The 16,641-nt window shown below is 41.5% G+C and overlaps 1 protein-coding gene across 2 annotated transcripts; it reads left to right on the top strand.

The window, feature by feature from the left end:
* Positions 1-987: 987 nt before the first annotated feature.
* On the top strand, positions 988-15,068 carry LOC129112472 (proline-rich protein 5-like). 2 transcript variants are annotated; one of them, XM_054624587.1, is made up of 10 exons: positions 988-1,249; positions 3,783-3,868; positions 6,809-6,991; positions 7,806-7,886; positions 8,699-8,805; positions 9,943-10,034; positions 10,134-10,274; positions 13,065-13,209; positions 13,403-13,720; positions 14,012-15,068. In XM_054624587.1, the coding sequence occupies exons 2-10, from the start codon at positions 3,843-3,845 to the stop codon at positions 14,389-14,391; spliced, it is 1,473 nt and encodes a 490-aa protein (XP_054480562.1). In that variant the 5' UTR covers positions 988-1,249; positions 3,783-3,842; the 3' UTR covers positions 14,392-15,068. The 2 variants fall into 2 exon arrangements, with proteins under 2 accessions (XP_054480562.1, XP_054480561.1); XM_054624586.1 differs by lacking the exons at positions 988-1,249; positions 3,783-3,868 and adding an exon at positions 4,990-5,389.
* The last annotated feature ends 1,573 nt before the right edge of the window (positions 15,069-16,641 follow it).

The following is a 16,641-nucleotide window of genomic DNA, read 5'->3' as shown; positions in this document are numbered from 1 at the left end:
TCTTTCTTCTTGTCCATGATGGCGGCTATGGGTCAATACCTGCCGGAGATCCAGCTGGACCTCATGGCACTGTGTGCTTTCTCTTAGTGTTATCGTTGCAATAACATTCACTCAGTAAAATAGCATTTATTTTACCCACAGAAGTGGTATTCGCATTAAAATGGAATTATTCAAATTCAAGTGTCTAAAAATTGCGTTTCAGGACTTGTACTTAGTTACTTTCCATGATAAGCATTAGATGCCTTATGTTCATAGAAGACAAAAGTAGAAGCAGTATTCTAATATAGAGAGGGGCAACCGGTGTTGACAATCATTTATATCATAATGTTAATGATTTAAAAAAGAAACAACAAAACGCACAATAAACAAAGTTAGCTATGTCTATGTGTATATATTTACTGATGGCATTATTATCATTTTCAAAATGTTCTACAGTAGATATCTTGAGAATATATCCTCAACTCTTTTGGCCACAATAATCCTGTTGTGAAGATGTGATCATGTGACAGCCATAATGATGATCAATACACACACACACACACACACACACACACACACACACACACACACACACACACACACACATTTTTCTTTCTTTATTGCTCTTTATCTGTCTGTTCTCAACTGTTATGTATGCTATTATACACACACACACACACACACACACACACACACACACACACACACACACACACACACACACACACTAAACTACCAACATTTTCCATAGGCTGCTAGGTTACATCTCTCACCCGCCGACCCCTGCACACACAAAGCGTCGTGTACGTACGCACGCACCCACACACACACACACACACACACACACACACACACACACACACACACACACCATAATTGTATCTCTCTCTCTCTCCCTCACTCTCTCTCTCTCGGCTTCACGTCCCACACTTCCTCTCTCTCTCTCTCTCTCTCTCTCTCTCTCTCTCTCTGTCTGTGACGCTCGCGGACAGTCCTGAGAGCCGCGCGGACAGCTCGCTGCTCACGCGGGTCCTAATATCGGATCGTTTCAGGGCTGAAACGTGCGCAGCTATCCACGCGCCGTTATCTGCGCTAAAGGGACAGTGAAGGTGGACCTGCAGCCTTCACACCAATAAAAGGAGATATTTTTGGCTTCTTCTTCTTCTTCTTTTTTTCGTTGGTTGTTGGTGCGGGATTTAAAAACGGAGAACACTTACTCTTAAAGGCGAGCCCATCTGAAACACAGTCTCTCTTAAAGACATCTGAAAAAGTGAGTAGGAGCCTAGAGAATGTTGTGTGAAGATGATCCACTCAGTCCAAACATGAAAGAAAAAATGTCCTTGTGCATATATAGCAAAAACGGAAAGCTTTGACTATAAAAAAAAAGACTCAAATTCCATTTTTTCTTTTCATTTTATTCCAAGATCTGTCCTAAGATGAATTTCCTCTCCGACTTAAGTGTTATTGAAGGAGAACTTTATGCGCCATACAACAGGGTTTCTGTGCAGTGCATCGTTTGGAAGCGTTCCGTTGATCACTAGTAGACCTGCTGTGAGGGCAGGGTTGCTCTTTAAGCAGACACCAATGATGTGTCGGCTATGACAGAGCCAACCGACTTGTGGTTTGGTTTTCTGCCAGAGGTAGAGCAGTCAAACCTGCTGCAAGACTCAAGCAACACTTTAGCACCAGTCTGATGCAGGCTGGTAATTTCCCTGTTGTGCTGCCAGTCTGCAGAATGGTGTGTGTGTGTGTGTGTGTGTGTGTGTGTGTGTGTGTGTGTGTGTGTGTGTGTGTGTGTGTGTGTGTGAGAGAGAGAGAAAGTGTGTTGGAGCAGATTATGGGTGTTAATTTTCAGCAGTGGAGTCCCTGCTATCTACTTACAATATAAACTGCCTGTTGAGTGAGAGGCTGGAGGAGGAGGAGGAGACGGAGGAGGAGGAGAAGAAGGAGGAGGAAGCTTCACAATCAGAGAAGTCAGGATTTCTAAATGAGTGGGAGCTCCCTCCTTTCATATCCTGCACTGCTCATGAAAATCAGGCCAGAGGCTGTATGAGAAACACTTTCAAGCTCCCAAAAAAAAAACAATCCATGAATCTACAGTCTACAGAGCCCTTAAGCAAGGCATTAAACCACACTGAAGGTTGGCATTACAAAGAATTAGTCAGAGACGATGCAGCACCAGGATAACACCACGTTGCATGTGTGTCATTCAATCCAAAGACATTTCCCTCTGCAGAGACAGTTTGATTGACATCTAACTAGCATATAGTCTATAATATCAATAACAGTTTTTACCATACACAAACACCACATTATTCTTGAAAGTGGTGCCTTTCTGGCCTCAAACCAGTTTCACTTCTTCCGCAGAGTCTTTATTTGAATAGAAAAATCTGTGTTACGCTGCAAGGGCCAAGTCAGTTTATTTCCAAGCCACGTTGGTCAACAGACATTTGCTTCGCGGAGAAATTACAAGGAAAACCAGATAATAAAAATGAAAAGGATAAACTAGGTATAACTGTAACTGCCAGGCAACAGCAGGTCACCGTTTATACTGCAGAGCGACAAATACAACTTCCTGGAAGTAAAGCCTGAACCACTGGAGAGTCTTTACTGGCAGACAAACACATCACAGTTTTCATCCAAACAGACCCTGATTAATCGTCATGACCTCAACTTCACCAGGGCTCTCATAAACTGGTTTTAGGGCCTAAACCACATGCACAGCACATTTGAAAATAAATCAGTTTTAACAAAGTAAAGCTTTCAGTGATTTTTTTTATGTCGTTACAAGTCTGTGCATCAAATACGAATATGAGGAACAAACATGTTGCCTTGAATATGACAGTGACTCAGGTCAGGAGGAAGCCTCAGCTTTACCCAAATTGGCCCTCTAGTATAAACCTGCCTGATGTGTGTCATTCAGTGTGTGTGTGTGTGTGTGTGTGTGTGTGTGTGTGTGTGTATGTGAGAGAGTTAGTATAGGGGCATTTGAGTTCGTGGTAGGATCAAATGTCTGTCTGTCTCACCCACTTCACTGTAATTTGATTAGATTACGCTGTCTTGTTAGCTAGACGGTGATCGGAGACACCGTATGTCTGTGAATATCTGTAATCTGCGTGACTTAGTACTGAAGAATTTGACTACATAAGTAAATGAGCACATTGTAGCTTCTCACATTTTTTACATGTTTATTATTGTTGGAGCATTGTGCCTTTATTTGGTAGTGACAGTGGCTATACAGAGAGGAAATTCTGGGATGCGGAGAGGAGTGTGACATCAAGCATTTCGCATTTTAACAAAAAGGGGGAAATGCTATGAATTGTCCGATTTCTTTAAAACCACTTTTGTCCAGTTGAAGCATCTTTCACATCATAGAGAAGTCATGGAGGTTTTGTTCACTGCAAAATGAGACAATCTCAGTCAAAAGTGTTGAAATCTATATTGATGCTTTCACCCTAGTCACTCCATTGTCCCCAGGTCAGATCTGTGGAGGCACCGGGGTGCATTTCTCTACCACGGTGTCTTGTTTTGAAACGCTCTGTTCAAGTGTCCCAGTGAGCCATGACAGTTAGCCTGAAAATGAAGTAGCTGAATCACATTTCACCATTATCATATTTTTTGTTTACACCTGTTCTTTTCCTACTGTGTCGTGTAAAACATCTCCCAGGAAGTAGGTCGATTCACTTGGGGTTCAAACTAGAAAAAAAATCAACTCTACCAAAGCCTGTTAAGTTTGTTACTTCAGTTTTTTTTTTGTTTAAAATCAAGACAATTTTCTCTACTACTAATTCTACCTGTTTCAGATGCTGATTCGTCAGTGGTTGTAGCTGGGGGGGGTCGCTAGCTGGTCTGTTAAGGCTGAAATGGAACGAGAGGGCTCATTAAGGAGGTAAGAACACACACACACACACACACACACACACACACACACACACACACACACACACACACACACACACACACACACACACACACACACACACACACACACACACACACACACACACACATCACCCAGAAGGTCTCATTCAGAGAGTTTCACTGCATCTGCAATACTTTCTCTGTTCCTTTTTCTCTCTTTGTCCCTGTTCTTTGGGACACAAAAAGGTAGATGAAAGTGACTCACACACATTCCTCAATGACCTCATTCATTCTTTCAGGCATGCAAACATTCCCCTTATCCTCCTTTGTTCAGTAATTAGACCACAGCGTTTTCTCTCACAACTCTTCCGGTTGCATCAGCGCCACAAACAAAAGGTATCAAACTTCCGGGTTACATTACCAATCTTTAATTTAGTTAAAATAGAACTTTTTTCCCATCATGCTGACAACTCAGTGTTTACTCCGAGTCTCTGTATCTTCTGCTTCTGTTTTCTGCTCTGCATCATCCACTCTTCAGGTGTTTGTAAAAGTTGTGTGTGTGTGTGTGTGTGTGTGTGTGTGTGTGTGTGTGTGTGTGTGTGTGTGTGTGTGTGTGTGTGTGTGTGTGTGTGTGTGTGTGTGTGTGTGTGTGTGTGTGTGTGTGTGTGTGTGTGTGTGTGTGTGTCTGTCTGAGCCCCAGGCTCCTGTTTCTCACACTGACCTATTTATGTGGAGTTGAACTTAGATCCAGGTTGACAGACGGGCCAAAAAAAACCACATGCTCGCACAGACAGACACACACACACACACACACACACACACACACACACACACACACACACACACACACACACACACACACACACACACACACCTTCTCCCCTTTTCCCTGCCATATTTTTTTTACATGCTTCTGATTTTCCATCCTTTTTTTCATCTCCTTTCAGCCCTTTCTTTTCCTCTTTCTTCTTCCTATAATGTTCAAATTAATTAAAATTCAATTGGGCATGGATCATTACAAATGTATTGAAAACCAAAGAAGAAAAGTGAAAGATTCCACAGCAGATGACAATAAAAAGCAGACAAAAGCAATGTGATGAATCGAGCCAACATGTGATTACAGCTTGAATACAAAATTCTATCTGTCCTGGGCCCCACACAGAGAGCCAAAAAAAAAGGAGAAGGAGGAAGTGAAATGTGTGTCACCTTTAAATCCTTCCCCTCCCTCTTGGCAGCTCTTGAACCTCAAAGGGTTCCTTTGTTCGCCTGGCACAAAAGCTCACATCGCATGGTCACAGACTGGCACAGACTGGCAAAGGGGAGAGAGAGAGAAGAGTGTAGAAAAGAACAAAGTTTAAGTCAGAGAAGTGGGAGGGAGAGAAATGAATTAACAGAATGGCAAAAGGGCATGTGAAAGACTGAGATAGAGACCCATGAGGACAGAGACACTTTTTGTCCTCCACATCTTCATCCTTTCTTTCATCCAACTCTCGTTCAGTTCTGTGTGACACATGGAGTGGGGATATGTGGTATCTTTTCAATTACTGGAGTAAGTACATAGTGTGAGTGTGTGTGTGTGTGTGTGTGTGTGTGTGTGTGTGTGTGTGTGTGTGTGTGTGTGTGTGTGTGTGTGTGTGTGTGTGTGTGTGTGTGTGTGAGTGTGAGTGTGTGTATGTAGAGGAAGGTTTGAGTGCTGAAGTGCTGTTTTAGTCATTTTAATGAATGAATGAATGTAAAAGCCTCTTGATTCATTTTACATTATAGTCACTGCTTACTGTGTAAGTTTATATTTGCCTGCATATATACACGCATGCAGATTACAAATGTACGTACACACACACACACACACACGTTGTACATGTCTGTGGGAGAAAACATGGTTTCATAACCTGTTCCTGACATATTTAGCAGCTTTATACTAGTTTCAGCTTCAACACCACATTTTTACTTCGTTCCTCTTCTTCTGTACTTTTTTAGGGCCCTGACTGACATAATGTTTTCACATCTAATCCTAACCATCATAAGTACACTCCCAACCCCAAAAGATGTCCTAAACTAAAACTAACAATTGTTACTTGTACATGTTTAAATCTAGGTGTACAGTAGAATCTGTTGTTTAATTATCACCTGCATCACTCTGCCTTTTACTGAACTCACTGTTGGTGTTTGTTTCTCCTCCATGGACCAACCCTCTGAATATTTAGTTCATATTCTCCTCAGGCTGTACCTCCCTATACACTCCTTCTCTCCTCTTTTATCCTCCCCATCGTGTCTCTGTTCCTCACTTCATACTCTCTTTTTCTATTCTGTTCTCTTCCTACTCCATCTTCATTCCTTCCTTCCTCCTCATTCTTCCTCTTTTTTTGTCCTCTATCTGCTCATCTTTCTGTCTTAGGTTTCCCTCCTCTCTCCCTGTCCAGCTTACTCCTCTCTCATTTCTCTATTTAAGTGTTTCTACTGTATTGTATCTTTTCAAAGCAGTACAGTGCATTCGCTTGTGTAAACATCAACAGATGGCTGATACAAAGTTATCACCCATCAATGAAAGGTAATGTCTGCCATTAAAGTCAGGAAGAATTAAAGTGTGTTTGTCCGTTTTTCTCTGTAGACTTTCTGCTGATTTTCATTTTTTACATCTGTTGTTCTGTTTTTTACATGCTCAGTACAGTGTCTTGATTGTTAACATAGCTAAACAACGAACACATCCTGCAAGAGAACATTTTTGATAGATTTGGAAGTTTCTGAAACAAAAGGCACTGTACTTACCATTTACTAACAGAAGGATTAAGCTTTTGAGGGGGAAAAAAACCATTTGTCTTTGGATAGCTTTAACGCTTTATGTACTGTCACTGTTTTCCACTAGCGCAAGACGAAAGTGGGCTTTGCTCCACCAGTATCATCCAGTACCACAATGGACTGCAATTTCTGCTCGTAATTATTTCTCTCTTTCTGTCTTTTTGATTTCAAGGAGTCTCCACAGTAAGCTGAAGTTGGGTAGCAGCTCGTCCTCCAGTCTGACCGACCTCTCGCAGGCTAAAACCCCAGGAGGAGGAGGGGATAAGGGAGGGCCAACTGGAGGACTGGCTGAGGAGTCCAGCAGGGACAGAGGGACTCAGCAGAGAAGAGCCGGGGCCAACGCCACTTGGAACAGGTTAGTGTGTGAGCAATGTTGGTTCACTTGACATAATTGACTGAATTTGAAAATATGTATGTGTTGGTCTTGCATAAAACCCTATTTAAGCTGTCAAGCCTGTATGTTTACACAAACACACATGGACATTTGTGTGATTGTGTGTATTTCTTCCCAGAATAAACATCACTGGGGGAAAGCTCTGTTAGTGCCATTATTCATGCTGTGAATACAAACACACATAAGCACCAACTCTTTCTGTCTCTCCTCCCCTGAGGGTCCATCATCTCTTTTTATCTCCGTCCATCGCTCGCTCCTCTTTTCATCTCATTCTGCCTCTTGAGCCTTTTCTTCTCATTGTCTTTTCTCTGGTTATTTTTATGCTGGTTTAAGCTTTTTTGACTCTAGACAGTGGAGAGTGAAAGCATGAGCGCCCGGTTTGCTTGAGGGGTTGGAGGTGCATGAACAACATGAGCTGGACTGGAAGCTACAGTAAAGAAAGTTCATGCCCCCTCCTGACCTTTTATGTTAACTCTCCTTTCTTGTTTTCTGTTTTTTATTTTATTTGGTTTACACTTAGGGTTGTATGGCTTCCTTGTGCAAATTCACAGTTTGCCTAATTTTATTTTGTATTATTATTCATGTTAGGCAAATCTACAATGTATCTCAATTTAAAGGAATGGAAATCGTCTTTTTTGTGTGAAATGCTGCCTCTCAGCAGCTAGTCATGTAGTGATCATGCATATTGTTGATTAATGTAATATTATGCTATCATTCTACACGTAAGTCTTTGTGAATATTTGTCCATTAAATGCTTCTGTGTGCTTCTTTTCAGCATCCACAACGCAGTGATATCAGTTTTCCAGAGGAAAGATCTGGGGGAAAATGAACTCTACACTCTGAATGAAGGTGTCAGGTAAGCTCTCTGTCTCTTTATGTTTTATTTATTCATTTTCTTTTTAAGAAATTTGACTAAATTATAGTGTTGTGTCATTTCCCACCTTCCTTTGCTTCCATATACACACACACAATGACAGCTTCAGCATTCTAAATTTAGTCTTCACTAACACATTTCCAGTAACTGTTTTTGTTATAGCATCACGCTCAGCTACTCCTTCTTTTTCCTGCTGTTCACGGCTGCATACTGGCCACTGAATCAGAAACACCTTCAATTTAAAAAGGGGGAATGACAGCTGGAGGTTACAGAGGGGTCGCTGCTGTGTGTTTAATTACAGTTTAGCCGAGGGCAGTTGAGACAGGGCTTTCAAAACTCCAGTCATGTAAAGTAACTATCTCACTGCACACATACACATACTGTACATGCATGCACACTGACCAAAGCTGTTGTAATGAACTAGAACAATATGAAAGCTTCACATTACGTTGTAGAAACCCGGCAGTAGTCATGACGAGGGTGAGATTAAAGGTAAAATGTTCTCTTGCTGTAATAACAGCAAGAGAACATTCATACTAATCTCTACCTGTGTTCTCACTCACAGTTTATCAGTGGAAAATCCTGTTATTGAAATGTTCTTTGTTTTCGGTGTGAACAACATCTTTTTCTCATTTCCTGAGTATGCCGCTGTTCAAACACTGCAGCTTTCCAGTTCAGTCGAACTTATTGTTAATGGTCCATGTTAAGGAAGTATTGAGGTGTGTGTGAGGTGTGTCAGTGACCGCTTACAGTTTACATAGACACTCATACGCACTCTTTTTTTTTTTATACAGGCAACTGCTGAAGACGGAGCTGGGCTCCTTCTTCACTGAGTACCTTCAGAACCAGCTGCTCACTAAAGGCATGGTGATACTGAGAGACAAGATCCACTTCTATGAAGGTAAGCCAAACTCTACATGATGTAAGCGACGCAAAACTATCAAGACCTTAAGTTTGCTGGTGCCTTCTGGCTTTGGTGAGGAATGTTTACAGAGCCAGTGAGTCACTGCAGGGAAACTGAATGGAGACATGATTAAGAGTTTTTATCTCAATGTGAAAAACATCACAAGTCTAGCAGGGGAATATAATGATTGACCGAAATGTCCGACGCTAGGTTAACCCTTGAACTATTTGTGTGAACTGTTAGAACATAACTTTATCTCTGCATCATCACTCTGTGTGATAGACCTCTTTCTGCAGAACCTACCTGTATGTACACACACACACACACACACACACACACACACACACACACACACACACACACACACACACACACACACACACACACACACACACACACACACACACACACACACACACAGTCAGAGTGAGAACGAGCCATTGAGTATGTGAGAATGAGACACTGCAATCAATTTGTTCCCTCTGTTGTGGCTAGTGTGTGACCTTTATTTGAAGCACCTTTGACACACACACACACACACACACACACACACACACACACACACACACACACACACACACACACACACACACACACACACACACACACACACACACACACATACACATACGCACACTGACTAGATTTTCAGTGCTGGTTTTGCACAGCAACCAGATAGGAAGTGATGCAAGACGTCACACAACACGTAACATCCTGTCAGTGAGAAATTAAAGAAAAGAACCACTGCGGTGCATTCAGTGACTCACAGAACCATTGTTCTGGCTCACGCAATAGTAGTGTTTGTGTGTGCACTAGTGTGTGTGTGTTTGTGTGCACAGACCTATGCTGCAAAATCTGAAGCCTCAAGGCTAGAAGCGTCATGATTTTTACTTTACAAAGCACAGGCTCTGTCATGTCCATCATTAGAGAGATGTACAATTTGCATGGAATTAGGGACATGTACATCCACTTTAATGAGAACAATTCACATGAAGTTCTTGGATAACATGATGCAGAGATTTTCCAAAACATCCTAGCCGATTGTCTCTTGTTGACTGCGTGTGCTAGTCAGACTGTGATATCTTTGACATAGTGGTGATGTTGATTGTTTGTCTTAATGCTTGCGTGCTGTAGGTCAGAAGTTGCTGGACTCTCTGGCCGACACATGGGACTTCTTCTTCTGTGATGTTCTGTCCATGCTGCAGGCCATCTTCTATCCTGTACAGGTACACACACACACACACACACACACACACACAACCATTCTCACACTCACATGCTTATAATTCCATTACAAAACTGTGGGTTGACATGTGTGTCGACAGGGAAAGGAGCCATCAGTGCGACAGTTGGCTCTCCTCCACTTCAGGAACATCATCACCCTCAACCTGAAACTGAACGAGGCTCTGTGTCGACCCCGGGCCAGAGTTCCCCCTTCTATCATACAGATGCTGCTAATACTACAGGTACACACGCACTTTCTTTATCTTTTCCCTTCTTTTTCACCCTCTTTGTCTTACAATCTCTCACGCTATATCCCCACACACACACACACACACACACGCAAACACATTGCTTGCACAGACAAACATCCATGGCTGCTGTAGGCTGAGGGAAGAGGGTAAGTGACAACAGATGGAGGTTCAGACGGTACAGAGAGCTGCCCCGCTTTTTTTCTTGCAAAGAGATCTCACAGGAAGTAATCTCAGAGGAAACATAGTCATCTTCCCATGACCACTCAAGACCCTCGGCACCCTGCCTCTGTCTGTTTGTTTCAGTCTTTGCCTGTGTGTATTATCTATGTTTACACTGTCCTTTAAGACCCTTTTGTTCTCACAAAAACAGGGAAATCAGAAAGTCAATCATCAAAAGAATCATTTAGGATTAGTGACCTCTGTATCAACAACTATTGAGACAAAAGGTCAAAGGAATATGTGAATTCATTGTGTCCCCTGTGGATAGCTTGCTTCATATTGTAAACATTTAAAGACAAACTAACGTGAGTAACAGAAGGCGACGGATATCAACCCAAAGTAGGAAGCCTGACCTTTAGAGTTTAACATTTTAACTATTTTTTTATATGGCTGAACAAGGTTTTATATGATTTAGTGGTCATCCATTGGGCAGAGACTTGCATACAGATAGTTATCCATTACCTTCACTTCCCGTGGGAACAGGAAGAGAGTTTTTATCCGGTTATTTAACTGCGATGTCGCTGTACTCTTCATGCAGATAAAACATAATGCATTTTCAAGTTGATGCTGCTTGTTTCACAAGATTCACCCCAGTTTTATTCATCTGCAGTCATTGTCAATCACATCCATAGTTTGTCATTGTCAGATGCATTGATATTTTTGTGTTTCTCCTCATCAAGGCAGTGTTTTTTCATCCTAGAGGTCAGAACCTGCATGTGGGGTTTCAACATGATTAACAGGGGGTAATAAGGAATGGGAAAAAAAGAAACAATATTGTATATTTTTCTGGTCTATTCCTAATCTTTGATTTTTTTCCCAGGTGTATGATATTCACAGTATTATTCACAGTTATGCAGATTTAGTTTTAGTAAAAAAAACCTTCGGGACATTCTGTAAATATAGACACGTACATTTCTCTGAACAAAGTCAGCCATTTGCTGGTCCGATGTAAGATGTGGGTCAGGGAGTGATTGCAAGTGTTCTCAAGTGTGTCGAGGAGTATGAAGTGTGGGTCTGTTTCTGTGTGGGTCACTTTGGACATCACTGTGGTGACTCATTGACCCAAATATGCTGCTTCCACACTCAGACAGAGGGAGGGCAAGACAGAGGAAGGTATAGAGAGAAAAAGGGACACAAGAATAGAAAAATGTTTATTTTACTGTTTTATCTGTTGTGTACAGATGCTGCAGAGTCATTTCAAATGGTCTGTTTGTGTTTGCCTGCAGTGAATATCAGATCGACAGGTAGAGTGGAGGATATAAAAGCAGACAGGAAAGCAGGGCAGCTAAGACAAGAGTTTAGGGGTAAGAGAGATACAATTCTGCGCTGAATGTTTGCTGTTTTCTCGACTTCTTGTTTCATCTGTTAGTAATTTCCTTTTCGTTTTTGTGACGCAGATTACACCGAAGTCTGGTCTATTGATGTGGTTTGTCTCTTTGCTGTGGTTTAGATGCATATGCTCAATGATTCCGAGTACTGAAACCTTATTGATCTCTCTATTGTGTTTTGAAGACTCTGGAGTAAGTTCTCTTTGCCCACATGTTTCACACCCCTCAGCGTGAAGATGTGGTGTTGGGTTAATCAGAACTGTGCAGGGGACTCCAACTATTATTCAAACAAAGAGCCTGAACCTTTCAAACAGAAGAGTGGTTTTCATTAGTTGGCTCTGAGTTTGTAAAACTGCACCACATTCATTCCCATTGATTATGAAGGTCATTTGTTTGCCCCTGATTGTGTTAAAGGAAACACATGTGAAATGCACATTGGGTTTGAGCCTTGCTGCAAAGCTGTAATGCCTGTTTCCTTGCTACAGTGAAGAAACAATTTGGACCCTACATGAAGACCTATCTGAAATAAATAGGGCAAAGAGGGCCCAACACATGCCGAGCGGATGCATGGTGAAACTGGATGCATGCAAAGTTGCAAGTGTCCCATCATGGGGAGAAACACCCACTTTAGTCCCATTAAGGAAATTGGTTGTGATTGCACTGTGATAGCAGATGCAAATATTCTTACTCTTGCTCTCAGTTTGTAGTAGTGTTGTGTGTTGACCTAAAATCAACACCCAAATCTGTCCTGTCCTTTAAGCTGCTCTAATCAATGTCTTTTTTTTTTTTTTATCTCAGAATGATCTTTTCAGTGAGTTCCATTATTTATTTTTGACATCTATTGTTCACTTTTCTCACAGAAAATCGGTATTTATTAAACCAGATACATGAGTTTGTTTTATCTGTGTAAAGAGGAATGCATGTTTATTGTTTTCTTATCTGAGTATGTTTATACTTGTTTATACTGACATTAGATTGGGACCAAAAACTCTCAGCTCTTTTATTCATGTTGTTTTCCAGCAGGGTCCTATTGTCAACTGTCTGCCCCTCCATTAAGTTTTGATATTCAGCTAACTTCCTCAGAAACCTTTGATTTTTTTTTTGCTTCATTTTTTTGACCCTGAGATCTCTTTCATGGCTTTTAAAGTTTCCGTAACCACCTGCCAACAAGCAGCAATTACTGGCTAACGCGTACTAATGTGTGTGTGTGTGATTGTTCGTGTGTCTGATGCAGGGAGTCCATGAATCTAAAGGTGTAACAGAAGACTACCTTCGTCTGGAGACTCTCATCCAGAAGGTGGTCTCTCCCTACCTCGGCACTCATGGGTTATATTCCATAGATGGATCTTCCAATTTGCACTGCTCCTCCTGCCTTTTAGGTACGTACATGTGAGTGTAAATGTGTTCACAGATGACGAACAATGAAAGGGCTTTTAAAGGTCACTGCGCCATGATCGCCTATGTTTTAATTTGTTCTATTGCACTTTTGTGGTGTTTTTGCGTGTTTTCAAATACAGAGTAATCAGATTTATAGAGCAATCTTTCTTTACATCTCTGTCTTTCTCTTTACAGAAAAGCGTTTGCAGCGCTCCTGGTCCTCCAAACCAGGAAGTTCCCCCATCGCCAAGAACCCAGTGGTACGCTCTCAGAGCTACAACGTTCCCATGCTGACCCCTGTGGTGGAGTATGACGCCGACTCTTCCACAGGAGGTCTGGGCACAGGTATCAGACGACACTCCGTCTGTGAGATGACTTCCTGCTTGGAGGAGAGCAGCTCTTTGACTGAATCCACAATAATTGCCACAAATAACACCAGCAAAACCAGCAACACCAGCACTTCCAGCCTCGCCAACCACTCTCTAGCTTCCACTGCCTCCGCTGCACTTTCAGGTACGTCAAATAGCTGAATTAGTTGAGGCAAAAACATTTAGAAAAACACTGAATATTTGGAAATTAAGTGTGAAAGTAGTCACATTTCAACATATTAAATTCTGGGAGAAATGGTTCTTGTTTTTTTACATCAAAAATATCTGCTAAAAAGCCCTAACATTACAGAACTCTCTACAGGAAAGACTAAAAGCAGGCAGCTATTCAATAAGACACCTGGAGAGTTGTAAATCACATCTAACACACTGATCCTTATTTTTCTTAACTCTAAAACCTCTGCTGGTCTCTGTACAGACACTGTGACGTCCAGCCAGGACCCCCTTCCCAGGGGCGCTGACAGTCCTGCAGGTCCTGACCCTCTCCTGCTGCAGAATCCCTCCCCCTGCATCCTCCCAGAGCCTTTCCCAGGTGAAGACACACACTGTACTGGCTCGCTGCTGTCAGACTCCCCCGCATCCTCCAGAGCGCTGGCTCAGGACACCAGCTCCGGTCCCAGTCCTTCGTCCAGTCTGGAGATCATAATGGACCACGTCCCGGAGTCGTTGGACTCGGAGCCGGAGCACGACGGCATCTTTCTGGACTTCCCGCGGCGAAACTCTGGAGGGTCGAACCCGGACCAGAATCAGCAGATATACACTGATGGAGGGACGTGTGGCAGCACTGCTGAGCCATGAGGACATTCCTGACACCCAGTGACACTTGTGCTGTTTTATGGAGACTCTAGATCATTAGGGATCTTTTCAAACTAAAGTATTTTTTTAGAAGATGTGGTCACCCATCCCTAGAGACAAGTCTAACATCATGCTGCCTGGTAAAAACATGAATTTTGGCATCATCACTGGCTTTTTGGGAAGAGAGACTTCTTCCCTGTTTTTTCTTATGAATGAAACGGAGCCAGTTATTTTAACACATCCCAGGGGTAGATGCACATGCTGAAGGAATGTTTTATAATTGTCAAATATCTCAGCAAGACTAGGGCTATTGAATAACTTTTGCTGTCAATTTCAAACTTTTTTTTTTAACACTTTGAATGTAAAAGAAGCTCTCCAATTCTGTTGGTGGGAACTCTACTTATTATATTAATGGATGATAAAAATATTAATTTGAATTTGAACTTGGTCTCGCACTATATTTAAACCTAAACCTGTAGCTCTGGTATATTGAGAGAGATGTGTTTATATTCAAGCATTCAAGGGAAGAAGGCACTAGAAATGGTTTCACTGTATCTCAGATCTTCTGATTTTTAGGCCTCATCTACATAAGACCAGAGGCAAATTACACATCACATTGTTTTCTGCTGCTTTGATTTTGGTCCATATTCCTGGTATCAAAATAAAAGCTGGTCCCAGTGCTTAGTTTAGAGTAGCTTCTAAAAACAGCTTTAGGCAGATGGCAGATGTTATCATAGTTGTCTACAGTTTCTTTTTGATTCATCTAAAGGTATTTTCTTAAAAGCTAGTCTTGAAAATGAAACCCTTTAAATGATGATAGATTCAGTCTTTGCAGCTTGCCAAGAGGTAAACAGCTTTCTTCCAAACCTTATTTAGACATATTCAACGGTTTTCAAAAACTCAGACCTCTTCCTGCCACACAATGTTTTTAGTCAAAATCTCACTGAACTGCTTATGTTGACAAATGCCTCAGCGAGGATTCTCAGACTCGAGGTATGTTTTGACCAGAGACCAACATCGTATCTAAGCGCTTTTCAGCCATCTGTATTGTCTCTGTCATTCAACTACAATATGTCCCCCTGAGCTCGTCTAAACAGGGACAAACAACCTTGGATTTTATCTGTCCTTGTTCACACATCTGGGAGCAAATCACAACGTGGTCGCAGACAGTGAATGTCTGGATGAATGCAGCATTTAAAGATTTCTGTGAGTTGTACTGACAAATCATACAGCCAAATTAATGTCTTTAAATAATGAGATCAATGTGGTTTAGCAAATGAAATGTAATTCTAAAAATATCCCCTTTTCGCTGAATACTAATGACATCATCAACCTCCCAACAGCATAACAGCAATATTTTGTTTTATTCTAGATAATAGGATTTATGTAACATTTTAGAAGAAAACACCAATTACTGTATTTACTCTGCATAAGAAACATTGTTTGTTTAAAAAAAAAAAATACACAAATGTTGATTTTAAACCCATAATATCAAACAATAGTTTGTTATAAGTCCATATATTTTTATGAGAAAACTTAGCAGACAGCGCCATCTTGTGTCATTCTGTCACAGTGCAATATGTGTTATGTATGTATGTTATTTTTTTTTTTTACCTTGCATTCAAATAGACATTACAAAGATACAGTGTAGCATATCAGTAGAAAAAGGGAAAATGGCAGAATAGCTCTTTAAAACCTTGGCAGGCGAGGAAGGAGAGGAAATTACAGAGACTATTCTAAACCTGTGGGTGGCAGTGATGCACTGAACAGGGCCGAGTCTGCCGGGAAAAAGAAGGAGAAGAAGAAAGAGAGGAGCGCTCATTAGAGACACCTGTGCGCATGGGAAGGGAGCACAAACAGGTGAGAGTATTAAACAAAATATACATTTTAAAGACTTTAACCAGTTTCTAAGTGTCCTCTAAAACAACAGTACTGTAAGTAGAGTACACTATAAAAAGTTTTGTGGCAGCAGCTTCTGGAAGTGGTTGTATCTTCTGGACTTCCTGGACCACATGCTACTATGCAGGTATGAATGAAATGACCTAAATGTGTAAAACGCTGTCTGCCAGTGTCCTTTTCTTATACTGCCGCTAGGGGGCGCCAACGTTGCACGTTTTGCATTTCTAGTGTCATCAATAACATTGCTTTACATTTAATTTAACGTTCACCACAGTCTTATTCAGGAGTTTTTCTAAGGGTAAGAAACCATTAAAAGCAGTATTTGTACAACTTTCAAGGAGGGTTGTATTTGTA

Source organism: Anoplopoma fimbria, chromosome 23 (genome assembly GCF_027596085.1).
Source record: "Anoplopoma fimbria isolate UVic2021 breed Golden Eagle Sablefish chromosome 23, Afim_UVic_2022, whole genome shotgun sequence".
Classification (NCBI taxonomy): domain Eukaryota; kingdom Metazoa; phylum Chordata; class Actinopteri; order Perciformes; family Anoplopomatidae; genus Anoplopoma; species Anoplopoma fimbria.
The sequence above is the reverse complement of the archived record's forward strand: the minus strand, read 5'-3'. Positions and strand labels throughout refer to the sequence as shown.